Raw genomic sequence first — 16,789 nt, 5'->3', positions numbered from 1 at the left:
TACGCTTAGCCAGAGTAGAGATAGCTCCCTGCACATTAGGGACCGTTTGCCAAGAGTCCCGAACGGTGTCAGCTATAGGGTACATTTTCTTAAAAATAGGGGAAGGTGAGAACGGGATACCCGGTCTTTCCCATTCCCGTGTAACAATTTGCGAAATTCTCTTAGGAACCGGAAATACGTCAAAATAAGAAGGAACCTCTAAGTATCCGACAGTTCCCCCTTAGACAGGTTCTCCCTACCCCCAAATCAGAGCCCTGGGAGGGTACATCGGAGATAACGATCAAAGCATCAGAAGTCGCAGGGACCACATGGGCTTCTGTCCTGCTGCGCTTGCCTTGTAACACTGGCAACTTAAGACAAAACTTCTGTAAGAGTGGAGGACATAACTGCAGCCATATCCTGCAGAGTGAATGAAGTGGACGCGGTTGAGGAGCACGGCGTCGCTTGGGTGGGCGTTAAAGGTTGTGACGCTTGGGGAGAAAGATGCGGCATACCCTGGTTCTGCACAGCCTGAGAAGCATCCTTAGACATAATCTGCTCTTTACATTGCAAAGCCCTCTCAGTACATGAGGGACAAAAAGTAATGGGGGGTTCCACATTGGCATCTAAACACATAGAACAGGTACTTTCCAAAAGATCAGCCATGACAAACAAACTAGCAATATTGGTCGGTTTCGCAAAAATTAAAAAAGGCAAATACTTTAGATTGCTTTAGAGAAAGACAGGTGTACTGTCTCTTTAAAAATTAGTCGCATATGCGTTTATTGCTCCACACTAAACTGCAATAACTTTGAAAAATATTTGAAAGACATATATAACGAACATATACGGTCATTACCTATTAAAGGGACAGTCTAGTACAAAATAAACTTTCATGATTCAGATAGGGCATTTAATTTTAAACAATTTTCCAATTTACTTTTATCACCAATTTTGCTTTGTTCTCTTGGTATTCGTAGTTGAAAGCTTAAACTAGGAGGTTCATATGCTAATTTCTTAGACCTTGAAGGCCGCCTCTTTACAGAATGCAGTTTAACAGTTTTTCACCACTAGAGGGTGTTAGTTCATGTGTTTCATATAGATAACACTCTGCTCATGCACGTGAAGTTACCTGGGAGCCAGCACTGATTGGCTAAACTGCAAGTGTGTCAAAAGAACTGAAATAAAGGGGCAGTTTGCAGAGGCGTAGATACAAGATAATCAGAGGTAAAAAGTATATAAATATAACTGATGGTTGTGCAAAACTAGGGAATGGGTAATAAAGGGATTATCTATCTTTTAAAACAATAAAAACTCTGGTGTAGACTGTCCCTTAAAGCAATTTATGACTAAATCAGCCCCTTGCACCTCGCCACAGCTCTGCTGTGGTGCCTACCTGCCCCAACCGAAACACTGAATAGTCGAGGACGGCGCTCCTAAAGTCGTTTGTGAAGTTTGCAAGCACATGCGACTTAGGCCACACCAAAGCCGAGATACAAGCTGCTCCAAGATTGGACAGAAAATATGCGTCTGAGCGTGCGAAAATAAAGCCCCGTTCCTCGTGGGCGCAACCAACATCCCCGGTTATAACAAACACTGCATGGGAAATAAAACATGTCGGTTCTCAAAAGTACCTCGATCACCAATGTGCCCCTTCACATAAACGCACAACAGTTGTAAAAGCGAAATAAATACTGTGCTGTGCATGCCACAAACTCCCAGCGTCAAGCCCATAGTAAAAGGCATTAGCCCTGGTTAACCAGTTATTAGGCTACTGACTGAGCAAAAACAAAAATTAATATTTATGCACATATACCTGTAATGCAAAAATATTACCCTCTCCCTGTACAGGGAATAAGTGCCAGTCTGTACTGAGATACCTCAGTCTCCACAGAAATAAACGACTGTACATGCATCCAAGCTGTCCCACACAATGAAGATGTTCCCTTTCCTCACCACATCTGTGGGGACAAATAAAGTCTTAGATAATAATTGCCACTACCATCAGCAGGGCAGCAATCAATATGGGAGCGTGATGACAGATGTGAGAATCTCCCCAGTTCCATTGCTTAAAAGCTAGAAGCTCTAGCCCAGAGAAAAAAAATACACACCGGCACCAATTAAAAATAATAAACTGTTGATTGAAGAATCTAAACACCTCACTTTACCTCTTCCTATCACTAACACAGGCAAAGAGAATGACTGGGGTGGGAGGGAAGGGAGGAACTATATATACACGGCTCTGCTGTGGTGCTCCTTGCCTCCTCCTGCTGACCAGGAGGCAATATCCCATAAGGATGAAATCCCATAAGGATGAAAAAAGACTGGCATGTTAAATATATTTTTATGAAAATGTAAATAATCAGTCTAAAGTCTAAAAGTGTTCTCTGGACAAAAATAAAATAGATGAGGAAAACTGCTGGATTTTGAAAGATGAATATTCTGATTCTGTTTTGTATTTATAACATTGCAAAAAATAAACTATAAAGAGGCAATGAAAAGTGTGTGTGGTGACTCCCGATGTATAATATGACGCAGAAAATGTTGGAAACCATGTTACTACTGACCTCCTCTTCCTGCTTTCATCAGCCTGTGCTTGCTCCTCTTCCTCAGTGTCAGACCCAGCATCTTGTTTTCTTCGCTTCTTTTCTCTCTCTAGAACCTGAGAATCAAAGTTAAACTATCAGACTTAGGAAGAAGCATTTATACCTTCAAGATAAACGCACACAATATACATACCTTCTTGAAATATGCATACTGCACAAGCTCAACAGCAGCCTCAGTATCCTGCAAGTCTACAGTTTTGCTCATTCTCACTTTTGCATGTGCTGTAGATAAACGGATTAGGGTTTCCAGTGTACGGGCAGTCACAGGTGACGTCTAAAAATAAAATAGTGAATAGAGGTCACTTAAAAATGTCATGACTAACTCTGCAATATGTAGAAACAAAATAAAATTATTGTTCAGATTTGATTTACTTTAACACTATATGTTTAAACACCCACATTTTGCAAAATGCATGTTTGAAAGCAAGTCTAGTTTATTAAACCGTTTAACAAATAAAGATTGTATGACTTTTGTTGCAAGACTACTCCTACTATAATACACAGAACAGTTTAAATTGAATGATTTGAAGCTGCAAAATCTCTTAAGAGGAAACTACTCAAACTGTAAGATAACCATTAAGAATGGGGGGTGAAGAATCCTTCTAGAATATTTAAGGGGGGAGAACTACTTCAGGATTTGGCCATTTGAGTAGTCCCATAATACACCGACTTCAGCCGAGTCTCCTAAAACTCACTAAAAATTGCTTATTTTGGAGGACATTATGTCTGGTACCACTAGCTTTACTTTTTTGAAGAGAAATCAAGTGCTTTACTGCTTCTATGTGGGTGGTTGGTTGCCTCTAAACAGAGATTAAAGGGACATTAAACACCTTAAGATAATATAAAATACTTTAATTACATGTAATAAAAGAACTTTGCAATATTCTTTATTTGCACACTCCAGTAAGCCATTTATAAAAACATTCCTTACTGGCCTCATAGCAACCTAAGTTACAATATGGAGGTGCCCACTGCTTTATGAACATTAACTTTACCCTTATTTCAATATTTTAACAAAATAATTTTTAAAAATGCATGTACAAAACTATTTTCAGGCTTATCTTTGCTTTGAATAGATAATCCAAGCCATGATTTAGTGTTTAATGTCCCTATAAGACCAGGGCTTACATTAAGCCTTTAGGCGCAGGTCTCAGTGGTGCTGTGGCACAGTTTGCCCCCAGCCTTAAAGGGATAGTCTAGTCTAGGAATGGCTAATAAAAGGGATTATCTATCTTTTTAAACAACTATTTTATACTGTCTTTGATCAGCAAGTGAACCCTTGAGAATGAAAGGTCGAACATTTTTAACTTCTTCAAAAAAAAAAAAATACACTTGCTATACCTACCCTCGCAACATCTGTGCTCATCTGGTCTTGACTTCTCAGACGAGAATACTCCTCTGCAATGTAAGCAGCTGCTTCTGACGTTAGAGCAGGTTTAAACATCTTGGCAACATGGATGTACTTGCGCATGAATTCAACACTGACTATCTTTTCCCTGCAATGGTAGTAAAACAAGTTGACAAAAATAGTAATATAAATTTATATATATATATATATATACACATCTCATTTTTTAATTATTATTTTGAAAGCAAAAACAGAACTGCTTGGAAATGCTTACCCCATTGCTATAATTCACTCTGAGTTAGCAAAAACTTAGGGCTAGATTATGAGTGGTGTGATACTGTGCACGAGCAAAGAGGTATATTGCGGCTCTTTACGCGTGTCAGAAAGTAAACGCATTCACTTTATCAACACTGTTCAATGATGGAATAAATTTCCCCTGAAAATACACATGCGAGTACGGGCCGTGGACTCATGTCTAGAAAAATAAAATTCATCAGGTAAGCATAAATTTAGTTTTCTTTCTAATGACACGAGTGCACGGATCACTATTAATTACTGTTGGGAATCAATACCCAAGCTAGAGTACACAGATAAGGGAGAGACAAGACAGGAAATCTAAACGGAAGGCACCACTGCTTGAAAAAAGGAAATTTATGCTTACCTGACAAATGTATTTCTTTTACGATATGACGAGTCCACGGATTTCATCCTTACTTCAAATAATGAATAAGATTGATGAAAATCCTTAGTCGCCTACAAGTAAAACTTCAGAGCACGAACCACGTCTAAATTATCTAACAAACGCTCCACTCCTTCTTAGAAGAAGGTAGGATTAGGACACAAGGAAGGAACAACAATCTCCTGATTAATATTCTTATCAGAAGCAACCTTAGGAAGGAAACCAGGTTTTGGCAAGTAAGACCACCTTATCAGAATGGAAAATAAGATAAGGAGAAACACATTGTAAAGCTGAAAACTCCGAAACTATGCGAGCAGAAGAAATAGCAACCAAAAAACCTTTCCAAGATAATAACTTAATATCTATGGAATGCAGATTCAAACGGAACCCCTTGATGAACATTAAAAACTAAATTCGAACTCCAAGGAGGAGCAATTGGTCTAAACACATGCCTGATTCTAGTTAGAGCCTGACAAAAAGATTGAATGTCTGGAATATCTGACAGACATTTGTATAACAGTATAGACAAAGCAGAGATCTGTCCCTTTAAGGAACTTGCCGAAAAGCCTTTCTCCAAACCTTCTTGGAGAAAAGATAAAATCCTGGGAATCCTAACCTTACTCCATGAGTAGCCCTTGGATTCGCACCAATAAAGATATTTACTCCATATCTTATGTTAAATCTTTCTAGTAACAGGCTTACGTGCCTGAATCAAGGTATCAATGACCAAATCAGAGAACCCTCGCTTAGATAAAATCAAGCGTTCAATCTCCAAGCAGTTAGCTGCAGAGAAACTAGATTCGGGTGATGGAAGGGTCCCTGAATGAGAAGCTCCTGCCTCAATGGAAGCTTCCACAGCGGCAGAGAGGACATGTCTACCAGATCAGCATATCAAGTCATGGGCAGCCATGCAGGAGCGATAAGAATTACAGAAGCCCTCTCCAGTTTGATCCGAACAATTACCCGGGGAAGGAGAGCAAACGGTGGAAACACATAAGCTAGGTTGAATGACCAAACCACTGCCAAGGCATCTATGAGTTCGGCCTGAGGATCCCTCGACCTGGATCCATATCTTGGGATCTTGGATTTCTGACGAGACGCCATAAAATCCAATTCCGGTCTGCCCCACTTTAGAATCAGAGAGGCAAAGACCTCCGGATGGAGTTCCCATTCCCCCGGATGAAACGTCTGTCTGCTCAGAAAGTCTGCTTCCCAGTTGTCCACTCCTGGGATGTATATTACTGACAGATAACAAGAGTGAGTCTCTGCCCACCAAATTATCTTGGATACTTCTTTCATCGCTAAGGAACTCCTTGTTCCTCCCTGATGATTGATGTAAGCCACAGTCGTGATGTTGTCCGACAGAAACCGGATGAATTTGGCCAAAGCCAACTGAGGCCAAGCCTGAAGCGCATTGAATATCGCTCTTAACTCCAGAATATTGATTGGAAGTAACGACAGAGTCCACACACCCTGAGCCTTCAGGGAATTCCAGACTGCGCCCCAACCTAGTAGACTGGCATCCGTTGTCACTCACCTATGAGGGTCTGCGGAAGCACGTCCCTGGGGACAGATGATCCTGCGACAACCACCAAAGAGAATCTCTCGTCTCCCGATCCAGATCGGAGACAAATTTGCATAATCTCTATTCCACTGCCTGAGCATGCTCAGCTGTAGAGGTCTGAGATGAAAACGAGCAAACTGAATGATATCCACTGCCGCTACCATCAATCCAATTACCTCCATGCACTGAGCCACTGAAGGTTGAGAATTGGACTGAAGGGCACAGCATGTATTCAGAATCTTTAACTTCCTGACCTCAGTCAAGAAGATTTTTCATGGATACAGAATCTATTAAGAGTTCCCAGGAAAGGAACCCTTGTCTGTGGAATTAGCCAACTTTTCTAGATTCACTTTCCACCCGTGAGTCCTTAGAAAGGCCAGAACCATGTCGGTATGAGACCTTGTTAGATAAGACGCCTGGATTAGATTATCGTCCAGATAAGGCACCACTGCAATGCCCCGCGGTCTGAGAACAGCCAGCAGAGACCCTAGAACCTTTGTGAAGATCCTGGGTGCCGTGGCCAACCCGAAGGGCAGAGACACAAACTGAAAATGTTCGTCCAGAAAGGCAAATCTTAGGAACTGGGGGATGATCGTTGTGGATAGGAATGTGAAGGGTATGCATCCTTTAAATCCACGGTAGTTATATATTGACCCTCCTGGATCAATGGAAGAATTGTCCGAATCGTCTCCATCTTGAATGATGGGACTCTGGGAAACTTGTTTAGAATCTTAAGATCCAAAATGGGTCTGAACATTCCCTCTTTTTTGTGAACCACAAAAAGATTTGAGTAAAACCCCTGCCCCTCTATTGGAACAGGACAAATTACTCCCATAGTGGAGAGATCTTTTACACAACTTAAGAACGCCTCTCTTTTTATCTGGTCTACAGACAGACAATCGTAAAAGAAGAAACCTTCCCCTTGGAAGGGAATTTTTGAACTCTAGTTGATACCCCTGAGACACGATTTCTATTGTCCAGGGATCCTGAACGTCTCTTATCCAAGCCTGGACAAAGAGAGCAAGTATGCCCCCCACTAGATCCTGTCCCGGATCGGGGGCCGCCCCTTCATGCTGTTTTGGGAGCAGCAGCGGGCTTCTTGGGTTGTTTACCCTTGTTCCAAGCCTGGTTGGGTCTCCAGACGGCCTTGGTTTGTGCAAAGTTCCTATCCTGTTTAATGGAAGGGGAAGAGGGGACTCCCTTGAAGTTTCGAAAGGAACGAAAATTACTCTGCTTAGAAGACTTATCCTGAGATAGATGACTCTTACTTCCCTTAATGTCAGAAATGATCTCTTTCAAGTTAGGCCCGAATAGGGTCTTACCTTTGAAAGGAATAGCCAAAAGCTTGGATTTAGAAGACACATCCGCAGACCAAGATTTTAACCATAAGGCTCTGCGTGCGGCATCTGTAACAAAAGAATTCGCCAGCTTAAGGGCCTTAATTCTATCCATTATTTTCTCTAAAGAAGTCTGTTTTAAGAGACTCTTCTAAGGCATCAAACCAAAAAGCGGCCGCAGTGGTAACAGGTACAATGCAGGCCGTTGGTTGTAATAGAAAACCTTTATGAATAAACAGCTTTTTCAGAAGACAACTTCTTGTCCATAGGGTCTATGAAAGCACAGCTGTCCTCAATAGGGATAGTCGTACGCTTAGCCAGGGTAGATATAGCTCCCTCCACCTTGGGGACCGTTTGCCAACAATCCCGAACGGTGTCAGCTATAGGGTACATCTTCTTAGAGGTAGGGGGAGGGTGAAAACGGAATACCCGGTCTTTCCCATTACCGTGTAATAAAATCAGATATTCTCTTAGGAACCGGAAAAACATCAGAGTAAGAAGGGACCTCTAAGTATTTGTCCATCTTACACTATTTCTCTGGTGGTACCACAATAGAGTCACAATCATCCAGAGTCAGCAAGAACTCCCGCAACAGACGGAGGTGTTCAAGCTTAAATCTGAAAGACATCACGTCCGAATCTGTCTGGGGTAATGCACTTCCTGAGTCGGACAATTCCCCTTCAGATAGAGTCTCCCTAACTCCCACTTCAGAGCCCTGGGAGTGTACATCAGAGATCGCCATTGAAGAGTCAGAAGTCGCCTGGACCACCTGGTCCGCTCTCCTACTATGTTTGCCTTGCAAACACTGGCAACTTAGTTAAAACTTCTGTAAGAGTAGATGACATAACTGCCGCCATATCCTGCAGAGTAAATGAGGTGGACGCAGTTGATGGCGCCTGAGCAGGGGTTAAAGGCTGTGACGCTTGGGGAGAAAGTAGTGGCATACCAAGTCTCATCCGACTGAGAAGCATCTAGTTATTTCCATTAAAGAAAATCTGTTCTTTAAACTGTAGAGCCCTCTCAGTACAGGAGGGACAAAATGTAAGGGGGGGGGGGGTCCACATTGGCATCTAAGCACATAGAACAAGTGTGTTCCAGTAGTTCAGTCATGTTAAACGGACAAACAAGGGAAATATAGGTTGTGTCAGATATATAAAATCTGAAACAAAAAAAAGGTACTGTCTTTAAATTTAAAAAAACTGTACTGTGCCTTTAAATTTTAAAACGACCTCTCTACGATATAATTTTTTTACTGCAAATTATAACTAATCAATATGCAGTTGCTATAGTCAGGTCTATTTACATCATTAACAGTTAAAGACCTGACAAAATTAACCCCTGCACCGAACCACAGCTCTGCTGTGGCGCCTACCTCACACCAAACAAGATGGCCAATAAACACTGCTTAAGTCTGCTTGTGAGTAAGACAAATAAAGTGGACCTAGGAAGCAACAGGAGCTCTGTAGTACTACTCTGTTGCCGAGACCGGAACAACAAGTGCGCAGCAAAGCAAGCCCTGCCCTTCGTGGGCGTTAGAGAAAAAAAAACCAACGCAGCATTAAATTAATCAATGTCAGGAAAACCAGAAACGTTTAACAGCCAGTGTCCCTCAAAGCCAACCCTTGTCACAAAATTAAGGTATAATAAATACTTTTAATACCATCTTTCTCCAGCGTCAGTCTGCTCAGAAGTGTGACCGTGTCTGATCCCTTAGCATAAAAAACGGATCGCATAAGTACACCAAATCATTGCATATTATACATCACTGCATATTAATGTAAATAGTACAATAAGAGAAATAGATAGGGGAATAAAACTTTATTATGTAAGTTAATTACCCCACTTGTGTTTGGGTCAGCCAACGTCCAGTCTGTTCTGAGCTACTCTCCCCAGAAAACAAAAAGACTGTACATACCATAGTGCTGATCCAAACCTGTCCCGCACGAAGAAGAGGACTCTTTACACCACCTCTGCAAGTCTGTGGGGACAAATAGCGCCTTATGTGACATCTTATAAGACCATTAGCAGGGCAGCACCAGCCTGGGGAGTGAATTGATAATGTAGAAAATTCCTCAGTTCCCATTGCTGAAACTCTGATGCTCCACCCTCAGAAAAATAGTACTCACTGGCACCATTTGAAAAAAATAAACTCTTGATTGAAGAATCTAAACTAACAACTCACTTTACCGCTTCCTATCACTGGCAAAGAGAATGACTGGGGTGGGAGGGAAGGGAGGAGATACAGTATATATATAATATATACACAGCTCTGCTGTGGTGCTCTTTGCCTCCTACTGCTGACCAGGAACTTGATATCTAAGGAATGCATCGGCTCAAACGGAGCCCCTTGAAGATCTTTAGGAACTAAAATTAAAAGACCCCAAGGAGTAACTGATTTGAATACGGGCCTGATCCTGACTAAGGCCGGACAAAACGATTGTATGTCTGGGAAGTCTGTCAAACGTTTATGTAACAAAATAGACAAAGCAGACCCTTTAGGGAACTTGTCTATAATTCTTTTTTCAAACTTCTTGGAGAAAGGACAGAATTCTAGGAATCCGAAAACTACTCAAAGAGTAGCCCTTGGATTCACACAAGTATAGATATTTATGCCATATCTTATGGTAAATTCTCCTAGTCACAGGTTTACGAACCTGAATCATGGTCACAATGACGATTCCGTAAAATCCACTCTTGGATAAAATTAAGCGTTCAATCTTGAAGCAGTCTGCTTCAGAGAAACTAAATTTGGACGAAAGAAAGGTCCTTGAATTAGAAGGTCCTTCCTCAAAGGAAGTTTCTTGTACTACTAATAATAAACTCTTGATTGAAGAATCTTTTACCAACAACTAACTTTACCACTTCTTTGCTCTAACATAGGCAAAGAGAATGACTGGGGTGGGATAGAAGGGAGGTGATATTTAACAGCTTTGCTGTGGTGCTCTTTGCCGCCTCCTGCTGGGCAGGAGTGATATTCCCAACAGTAATTAATGATGATCCGTGGACTCATTGTGTCATTAGAAAGAAAAAATACACAAAGTTTTCTCCCCAGGACATTTTTAGCAAATGCACCACCCAGCTGATTAAACTGCCTCCGCATGAGTTTCTGTGGAGAACACTGCTGTATCTCTCTCTATATCCACACACATTTTATATATTCACGACGGGTTAATGCACTTAATGTGCGCCAGTAATGAATAAATTAGTGGACTCTCCATGCCATTGGAAAGAATATTTTTTATGAAAATACAATGAACATATAAAAGGTGCAAAAGCAGTGATAATGTGTGTCCTGTGTACCTAGTGAGACTTGATATTGAATACACAAATGTACAAGACTAACTGAAAGTTCCTTCCAGTTAATTCAAGGATCTGCACTCCGCTTCTTCGTCCACCACTCCGCTAACACCACTTTAAACATACCGTTCACCAAATCCAGGGGTTAGTGGTGCGGAGATCATCTGGGGGAAAGTGTGCAAAACAAATCCGCTTGATCCAAAACTGAGATCGTGTTCACAGCTTCACTGACCAGGTACCGGTGTCTAATCCACACAGCGTGGGTTCCTCACGTGGTATGACGTCCAGCATACAGCGTAAAGCGTGATGTCCGCATAGGCAGAGGAAACTATCTCTATTTGCTCATACTGTCAGTGACGCTTACGCTCTACTTGTCACATGGTAACTTGTCCTCCAATCGGAACTTCCTCATTTTCAGGATAGCCAGGGATAACGTAGACTGCTAACACACAGACTTCAGTAACTTTGATTAGAAGCTTCCATAGGGCTCAGGCTTCACTTAAGGGAATGGATTCCCCACAATCCACTAATGTAAAATATTAAAAGAAAGTTCCAAAACAAAGTCTTAATATATAAAATGTTTTATTCCAAAGTTAAAAGCATACAGGAGACATGTGGGTATGATTACTGTCAATTAGACCGAAACTGGTCAGACTTATGTATTGCCATGGAGGAAACCCACATGCCTCCTGTATGCTTTTAACTCTGGAATAAAAAAAATTATATTGATTTAAGGCTTGGTTTTGGAACTTTTTTTTTTTATAATTTTAGATTTTATTTTTTACTTTCAACTTGTGAAACGGGAGAAAAAACCTCCATCTAGCGAAGTTAACACATGAGCATAAAGTACAGCTCCATTCGTAATCTAGCCCTTAGTGTGGCAATGGACATATAATCAAATGTTTTATTACTCTCCCACTTTACAAAGCTCAAACCAACAGTTCAGAAACTGCATCTTTCTCCACAATGTAAAAAACAGAATTTATGCTTACCTGATAAATTACTTTCTCGGTGTGTCCGGTCCACAGCGTCATCCTTACTTGGGGGAATATCTCTTCCCCAACAGGAAATGGCAAAGAGTCCCAACAAAGCTGGCCATATAGTCCCTCCTAGGCTCCGCCCACCCCAGTCATTCGACCGACGGACAGGAGGAAAAAATAGGAGAAACCATAGGGTGCCGTGGTGACTAGTTAGAGAAAATAATTCATCAGACCCGATTAAAAAACCAGGGCGGTCCGTGGACCGGACACATCGTTTGAGAAAGTAATTTATCAGGTAAGCATAAATTCTGTTTTCTCCAACATTGGTGTGTCCGGTCCACGGCGTCATCCTTACTTGTGGGAACCAATACCAAAGCTTTAGGACACGGATGAAGGGAGGGAGCAAATCAGGTTACCTAAACGGAAGGCACCACGGGTTGCAAAACCTTTCTCCCAAAAATAGCCTCCGAAGAAGCAAAAGTATCAAATTTGTAAAAATTGGCAAAAGTGTGCAGTGAAGACCAAGTCGCTGCCTTACATATCTGATCAACAGAAGCCTCGTTCTTGAAGGCCCATGTGGAAGCTACAGCCCTAGTGGAGTGAGCTGTGATTCTTTCAGGAGGCTGCCGTCCGGCAGTCTCATAAGCCAATCGGATGATGCTTTTAAGCCAAAAGGAAAGAGAGAGGTAGAAGTTGCTTTTTGACCTCTCCTTTTACCAGAATAGACGACAGAGAAGAAGTTTGTCTGAACTCTTTTGTAGCTTCTAAGTAGAATTTTAGAGCACGGACTACATCTAAATTGTGTAGCAAACGTTCCTTCTTTGAAACTGGATTCGGACACAAAGAAGGTACAACTATCTCCTGATTAATATTTTTGTTGGAAACAACCTTTGGTAGAAAACCAGGCTTAGTACGTAAAACAACCTTATCTGAATGGAACACCAGATAGGGCGGAGTACACTGTAGAGCAGATAACTCAGAAACTCTTCTAGCAGAAGAAATAGCAACCAAAAACAAAACTTTCCAAGATAACAACTTAATATCTATGGAATGTAAAGGTTCAAACGGAACCCCTTGAAGAACTGAAAGAACTAGATTTAAACTCCAGGGAGGAGTCAAAGGTCTGTAAACAGGCTTGATCCTAACCAAAGCCTGAACAAATGCTTGAACATCTGGCACAACTGCCAGTTGTTTGTGTAGTAAGACAGATAAAGCAGAAATCTGTCCCTTTAGAGAACTTGCAGATAATCCTTTATCCAAACCTTCTTGTAGAAAGGAAAGAATCCTAGGAATTTTTATCCTATTCCATGGGAATCCCTTGGATTCACACCAGCAGATATATCTTTTCCATATTTTATGGTAAATCCTTCTAGTTACCGGTTTTCTGGCTTGAACCAGAGTATCTATCACAGAATCTGAAAACCCACGCTTTGATAGAATCAAGCGTTCAATCTCCAAGCCGTCAGCTGGAGGGAGACCAGATTTGGATGTTCGAATGGGCCCTGAACAAGAAGGTCCTGTCTCAAAAAGGTAGCTTCCATGGTGGAACCGATGACATATTCACCAGGTCTGCATACCAAGTCCTGCGTGGCCACGCAGGAGCTATCAAGATCACTGAGGCCCTCTCCTGTTTGATCCTGGCTACCAGCCTGAGAATGAGAGGAAACGGTGGAAACACATAAGCTAGGTTGAAGGTCCAAGGCGCTACTAGTGCATCCACTAGAGTCGCCTTGGGATCCCTGGATCTGGACCCGTAGCAAGGAACCTTGAAGTTCTGATGAGACGCCATCAGATCCATATCTGGAATGCCCCATAGTTGCGTCAACTGGGCAAAGATCTCCGGGTGGAGTTCCCACTCCCCCGGATGGAATGTCTGACGACTCAAATAATCCGCTTCCCAGTTTTCCACACCTGGAATGTGGATCGCAGATAGGTGGCAGGAGTGATTCTCCGCCCATTGTATTATTTTGGTCACTTCTTTCATCGCCAGGGAACTCCTTGTTCCCTCCTGATGATTGATATACGCAATAGTCGTCATTTTGTCTGATTGGAATCTTATGAATCTGGCCTTTGCTAGCTGAGGCCAAGCCCTGAGAGCATTGAATATCGCTCTTAGTTCCAGAATGTTTATCGGCGTCGGTCGTGACGATGACCCACTCTGGTCTGCGGAAGCTCATTCCCTGGGACAGGTGATCCTGGGTTAGCCACCAGCGGAGTGAGTCTCTGGTCTTCTGATCTACTTGAATCACTGGAGACAAGTCTGTATAGTCCCCATTCCACTGTTTCAGCATGCACAGTTGTAATGGTCTTAGATGAATTCGCGCAAAAGGAACTATGTCCATTGCTGCAACCATCAATCCTACTACTTCCATGCACTGAGCTACGGAAGGACGAGGAATAGAATGAAGAACTTGACAAGCGTTTAGAAGTTTTGACTTTCTGACTTCTGTCAAGAAAATCCTCATTTCTAAGGAATCTATTATTGTTCCCAAGAACGGAAATCTTGTCGACGGAGACAGGGAACTTTTTTCTATGTTCACCTTCCATCCGTGAGATCTGAGAAAGGCCAGAACGATGTCTGAGTGAGCTTTTGCCTTTGAAAGAGACAACGCTTGTATTAGAATGTCGTCCAAGTACGGTACTACTGCAATGCCCCTTGGTCTTAGAACCGCTAGAAGGGACCCGAGTACCTTTGTGAAAATCCTTGGAGCAGTGGCTAACCCGAATGGGAGGGCCACAAACTGGTAATGTTTGTCCAGAAAGGCGAACCTTAGGAACTGACTTTGTGGATAGGGATATGTAGATACGCATCCTTTAGATCCACGGTAGTCATAAATTGACCTTCCTGGATTGTGGGTAGAATCGTTCGAATGGTTTCCATCTTGAACGATGGTACTCTGAGAAATTTGTTTAGGATCTTTAAATCCAGGATTGGTCTGAAAGTTCCCTCTTTTTTGGGAACTACAAACTGATTTGAGTAAAATCCCATTCCTTGTTCCGCCGTTGGAACTGGGTGTATCACTCCCATCTTTAACAGGTCTTCTACACAATATAAGAATGCCTGTCTCTTTATTTGGTTTGAGGATAAGAGAGACATGTGGAACCTTCCCCTTGGGGGTAGTTCCTTGAATTCCAGAAGATAACCCTGAGAAACTATTTCTAGCGTCCAGGGATCCTGAACATCTCTTGCCCAAGCCTGAGCAAAGAGAGAGAGTCTGCCCCCCACAAGATCCGGCCCCGGATCGGGGGCTACTCCTTCATGCTGTTTTGTTAGCAGCGGCAGGCTTCTTGGCCTGCTTACCCTTGCATCGGTTTCCAGGCTGGTTTGGTCTGTGAGGTATTACCCTCTTGTTAGAGGATGCAGAATTAGAGCCCTGTCCGTTCCTGAAATTACGAAAGGAACGAAAATTAGACTTATTCTTGGCTTTGAAAGGCCTATCTTGTGGGAGGGCGTGGCCCTTTCCCCCAGTGATGCCTGAGATAATCTATTTCAATTCTGGCCCAAAGAGAGTTTTACCCTTGAAGGGGATATTAAGCAATTTTGTCTTGGATGATACATCCGCTGACCAAGACTTTAGCCAAAGCGCTCTGCGCGCCACAATTGCAAACCCTGAATTTTTCGCCGCTAATCTAGCTAATTGCAAAGCGGCATCTAAAATAAAAGAGTTAGCCAACTTAAGTGCGTAAACTCTGTCCATAACCTCCTCATGTGGAGTCTCTCTACTGAGCGACTTTTCTAGTTCCTCGAACCAGAACCACGCTGCTGTAGTGACAGGAACAATGCACGAAATGGGTTGAAGAAGGTAACCTTGCTGTACAAAAATCTTTTTAAGCAAACCCTCCAATTTTTTATCCATAGGATCTTTGAAAGCACAATTATCCTCGATAGGAATAGTAGTGCGCTTGTTTAGAGTAGAAACTGCCCCCTCGACCTTAGGGACTGTCTGCCATAAGTCCTTTCTGGGGTCGACCATAGGAAATAATTTCTTAAATATAGGAGGGGGAACAAAAAGGTATGCCGGGCTTCTCCCATTCCTTATTCACTATGTCCGCCACCCGCTTGGGTATAGGAAAAGCGTCGGGGTGCACCGGAACCTCTAGGAACTTGTCCATCTTGCATAATTTTTCTGGAATGACCAGGTTGTCAAAATCATCCAGAGTAGATAACACCTCCTTAAGCAGTGCGCGGAGATGTTCTAATTTAAAGTTAAATGTCACAACATCAGGTTCAGCCTGTTGGGAAATTTTTCCTGAATCTGAAATTTCCCCATCTGACAAAACCTCCCTCATGGCCCCTTCAGATTGATGTGAGGGTATGACAGAACAATTATCATCAGCGCCCTCCTGCTCTTCAGTGTTTAAAACAGAGCAATCACGCTTTCTCTGATATGCAGGCATTTTGGATAAAATATTTGCTATGGAGTTATCCATTACAGCCGTCAATTGTTGCATGGTAATAAGCATTGGCGCGCTAGAAGTACTAGGGGCCTCCTGCGTGGGCAAAACTGGTGTAGACACAGAAGGAGATGATGTAGAACCATGTCTACTCCCTTCATCTGATGAATCATCTTGGGCAACTTCATTATCTGTGACAGTACTGTCCTTACTTTGTTTGGACGCTTTGGCACAATTATCACATAATTTAGAAGGGCGAGACACATTGACTTTCATACATATAGAACATAGCTTATCTGAAGGCACAGACATGTTAAACAGGCTTAAACTTGTCAGTAAAACACAAAAACCGTTTTAAAACAAAACCGTTACTGTCTCTTTAAATTTTAAACAGAGCACACTTTATTACTGAATATGTGAAAAAATATGAAGGAATTGTTCAAAATTTACCAAAATTTCACCACAGTGTCTTAAAGCATTAAAAGTATTGCACACAAATTTTCAGAGCTTTAACCCTTAAAATAACGAAACCGGAGCCGGTTACAGTTTTAACCCCTCTACAGTCCCAGCTACAGCCTTTGCTGCGACTTTACCAAGCCCAGAG

At 42.2% G+C, this 16,789-nt stretch overlaps 1 protein-coding gene across 1 annotated transcript in view; it reads right to left on the bottom strand.

Moving 5' to 3' along the window:
• Positions 1-16,789, bottom strand: part of MCM3 (minichromosome maintenance complex component 3) — a 79,856-nt gene that overhangs the window by 24,131 nt on the left and 38,936 nt on the right. The window contains exons 12-14 of the mRNA XM_053709555.1: positions 3,931-4,081; positions 2,719-2,859; positions 2,547-2,641 (exon numbers count right to left, since the gene is read on the bottom strand). Of these exons, the coding sequence (XP_053565530.1) occupies positions 2,547-2,641; positions 2,719-2,859; positions 3,931-4,081 (387 nt within the window). The remainder of the gene's footprint in view (positions 1-2,546; positions 2,642-2,718; positions 2,860-3,930; positions 4,082-16,789) is intronic.

This window comes from Bombina bombina, chromosome 4, assembly GCF_027579735.1.
Source record: "Bombina bombina isolate aBomBom1 chromosome 4, aBomBom1.pri, whole genome shotgun sequence".
NCBI classification, from domain to species: domain Eukaryota; kingdom Metazoa; phylum Chordata; class Amphibia; order Anura; family Bombinatoridae; genus Bombina; species Bombina bombina.
The sequence above is the reverse complement of the archived record's forward strand: the minus strand, read 5'-3'. Positions and strand labels throughout refer to the sequence as shown.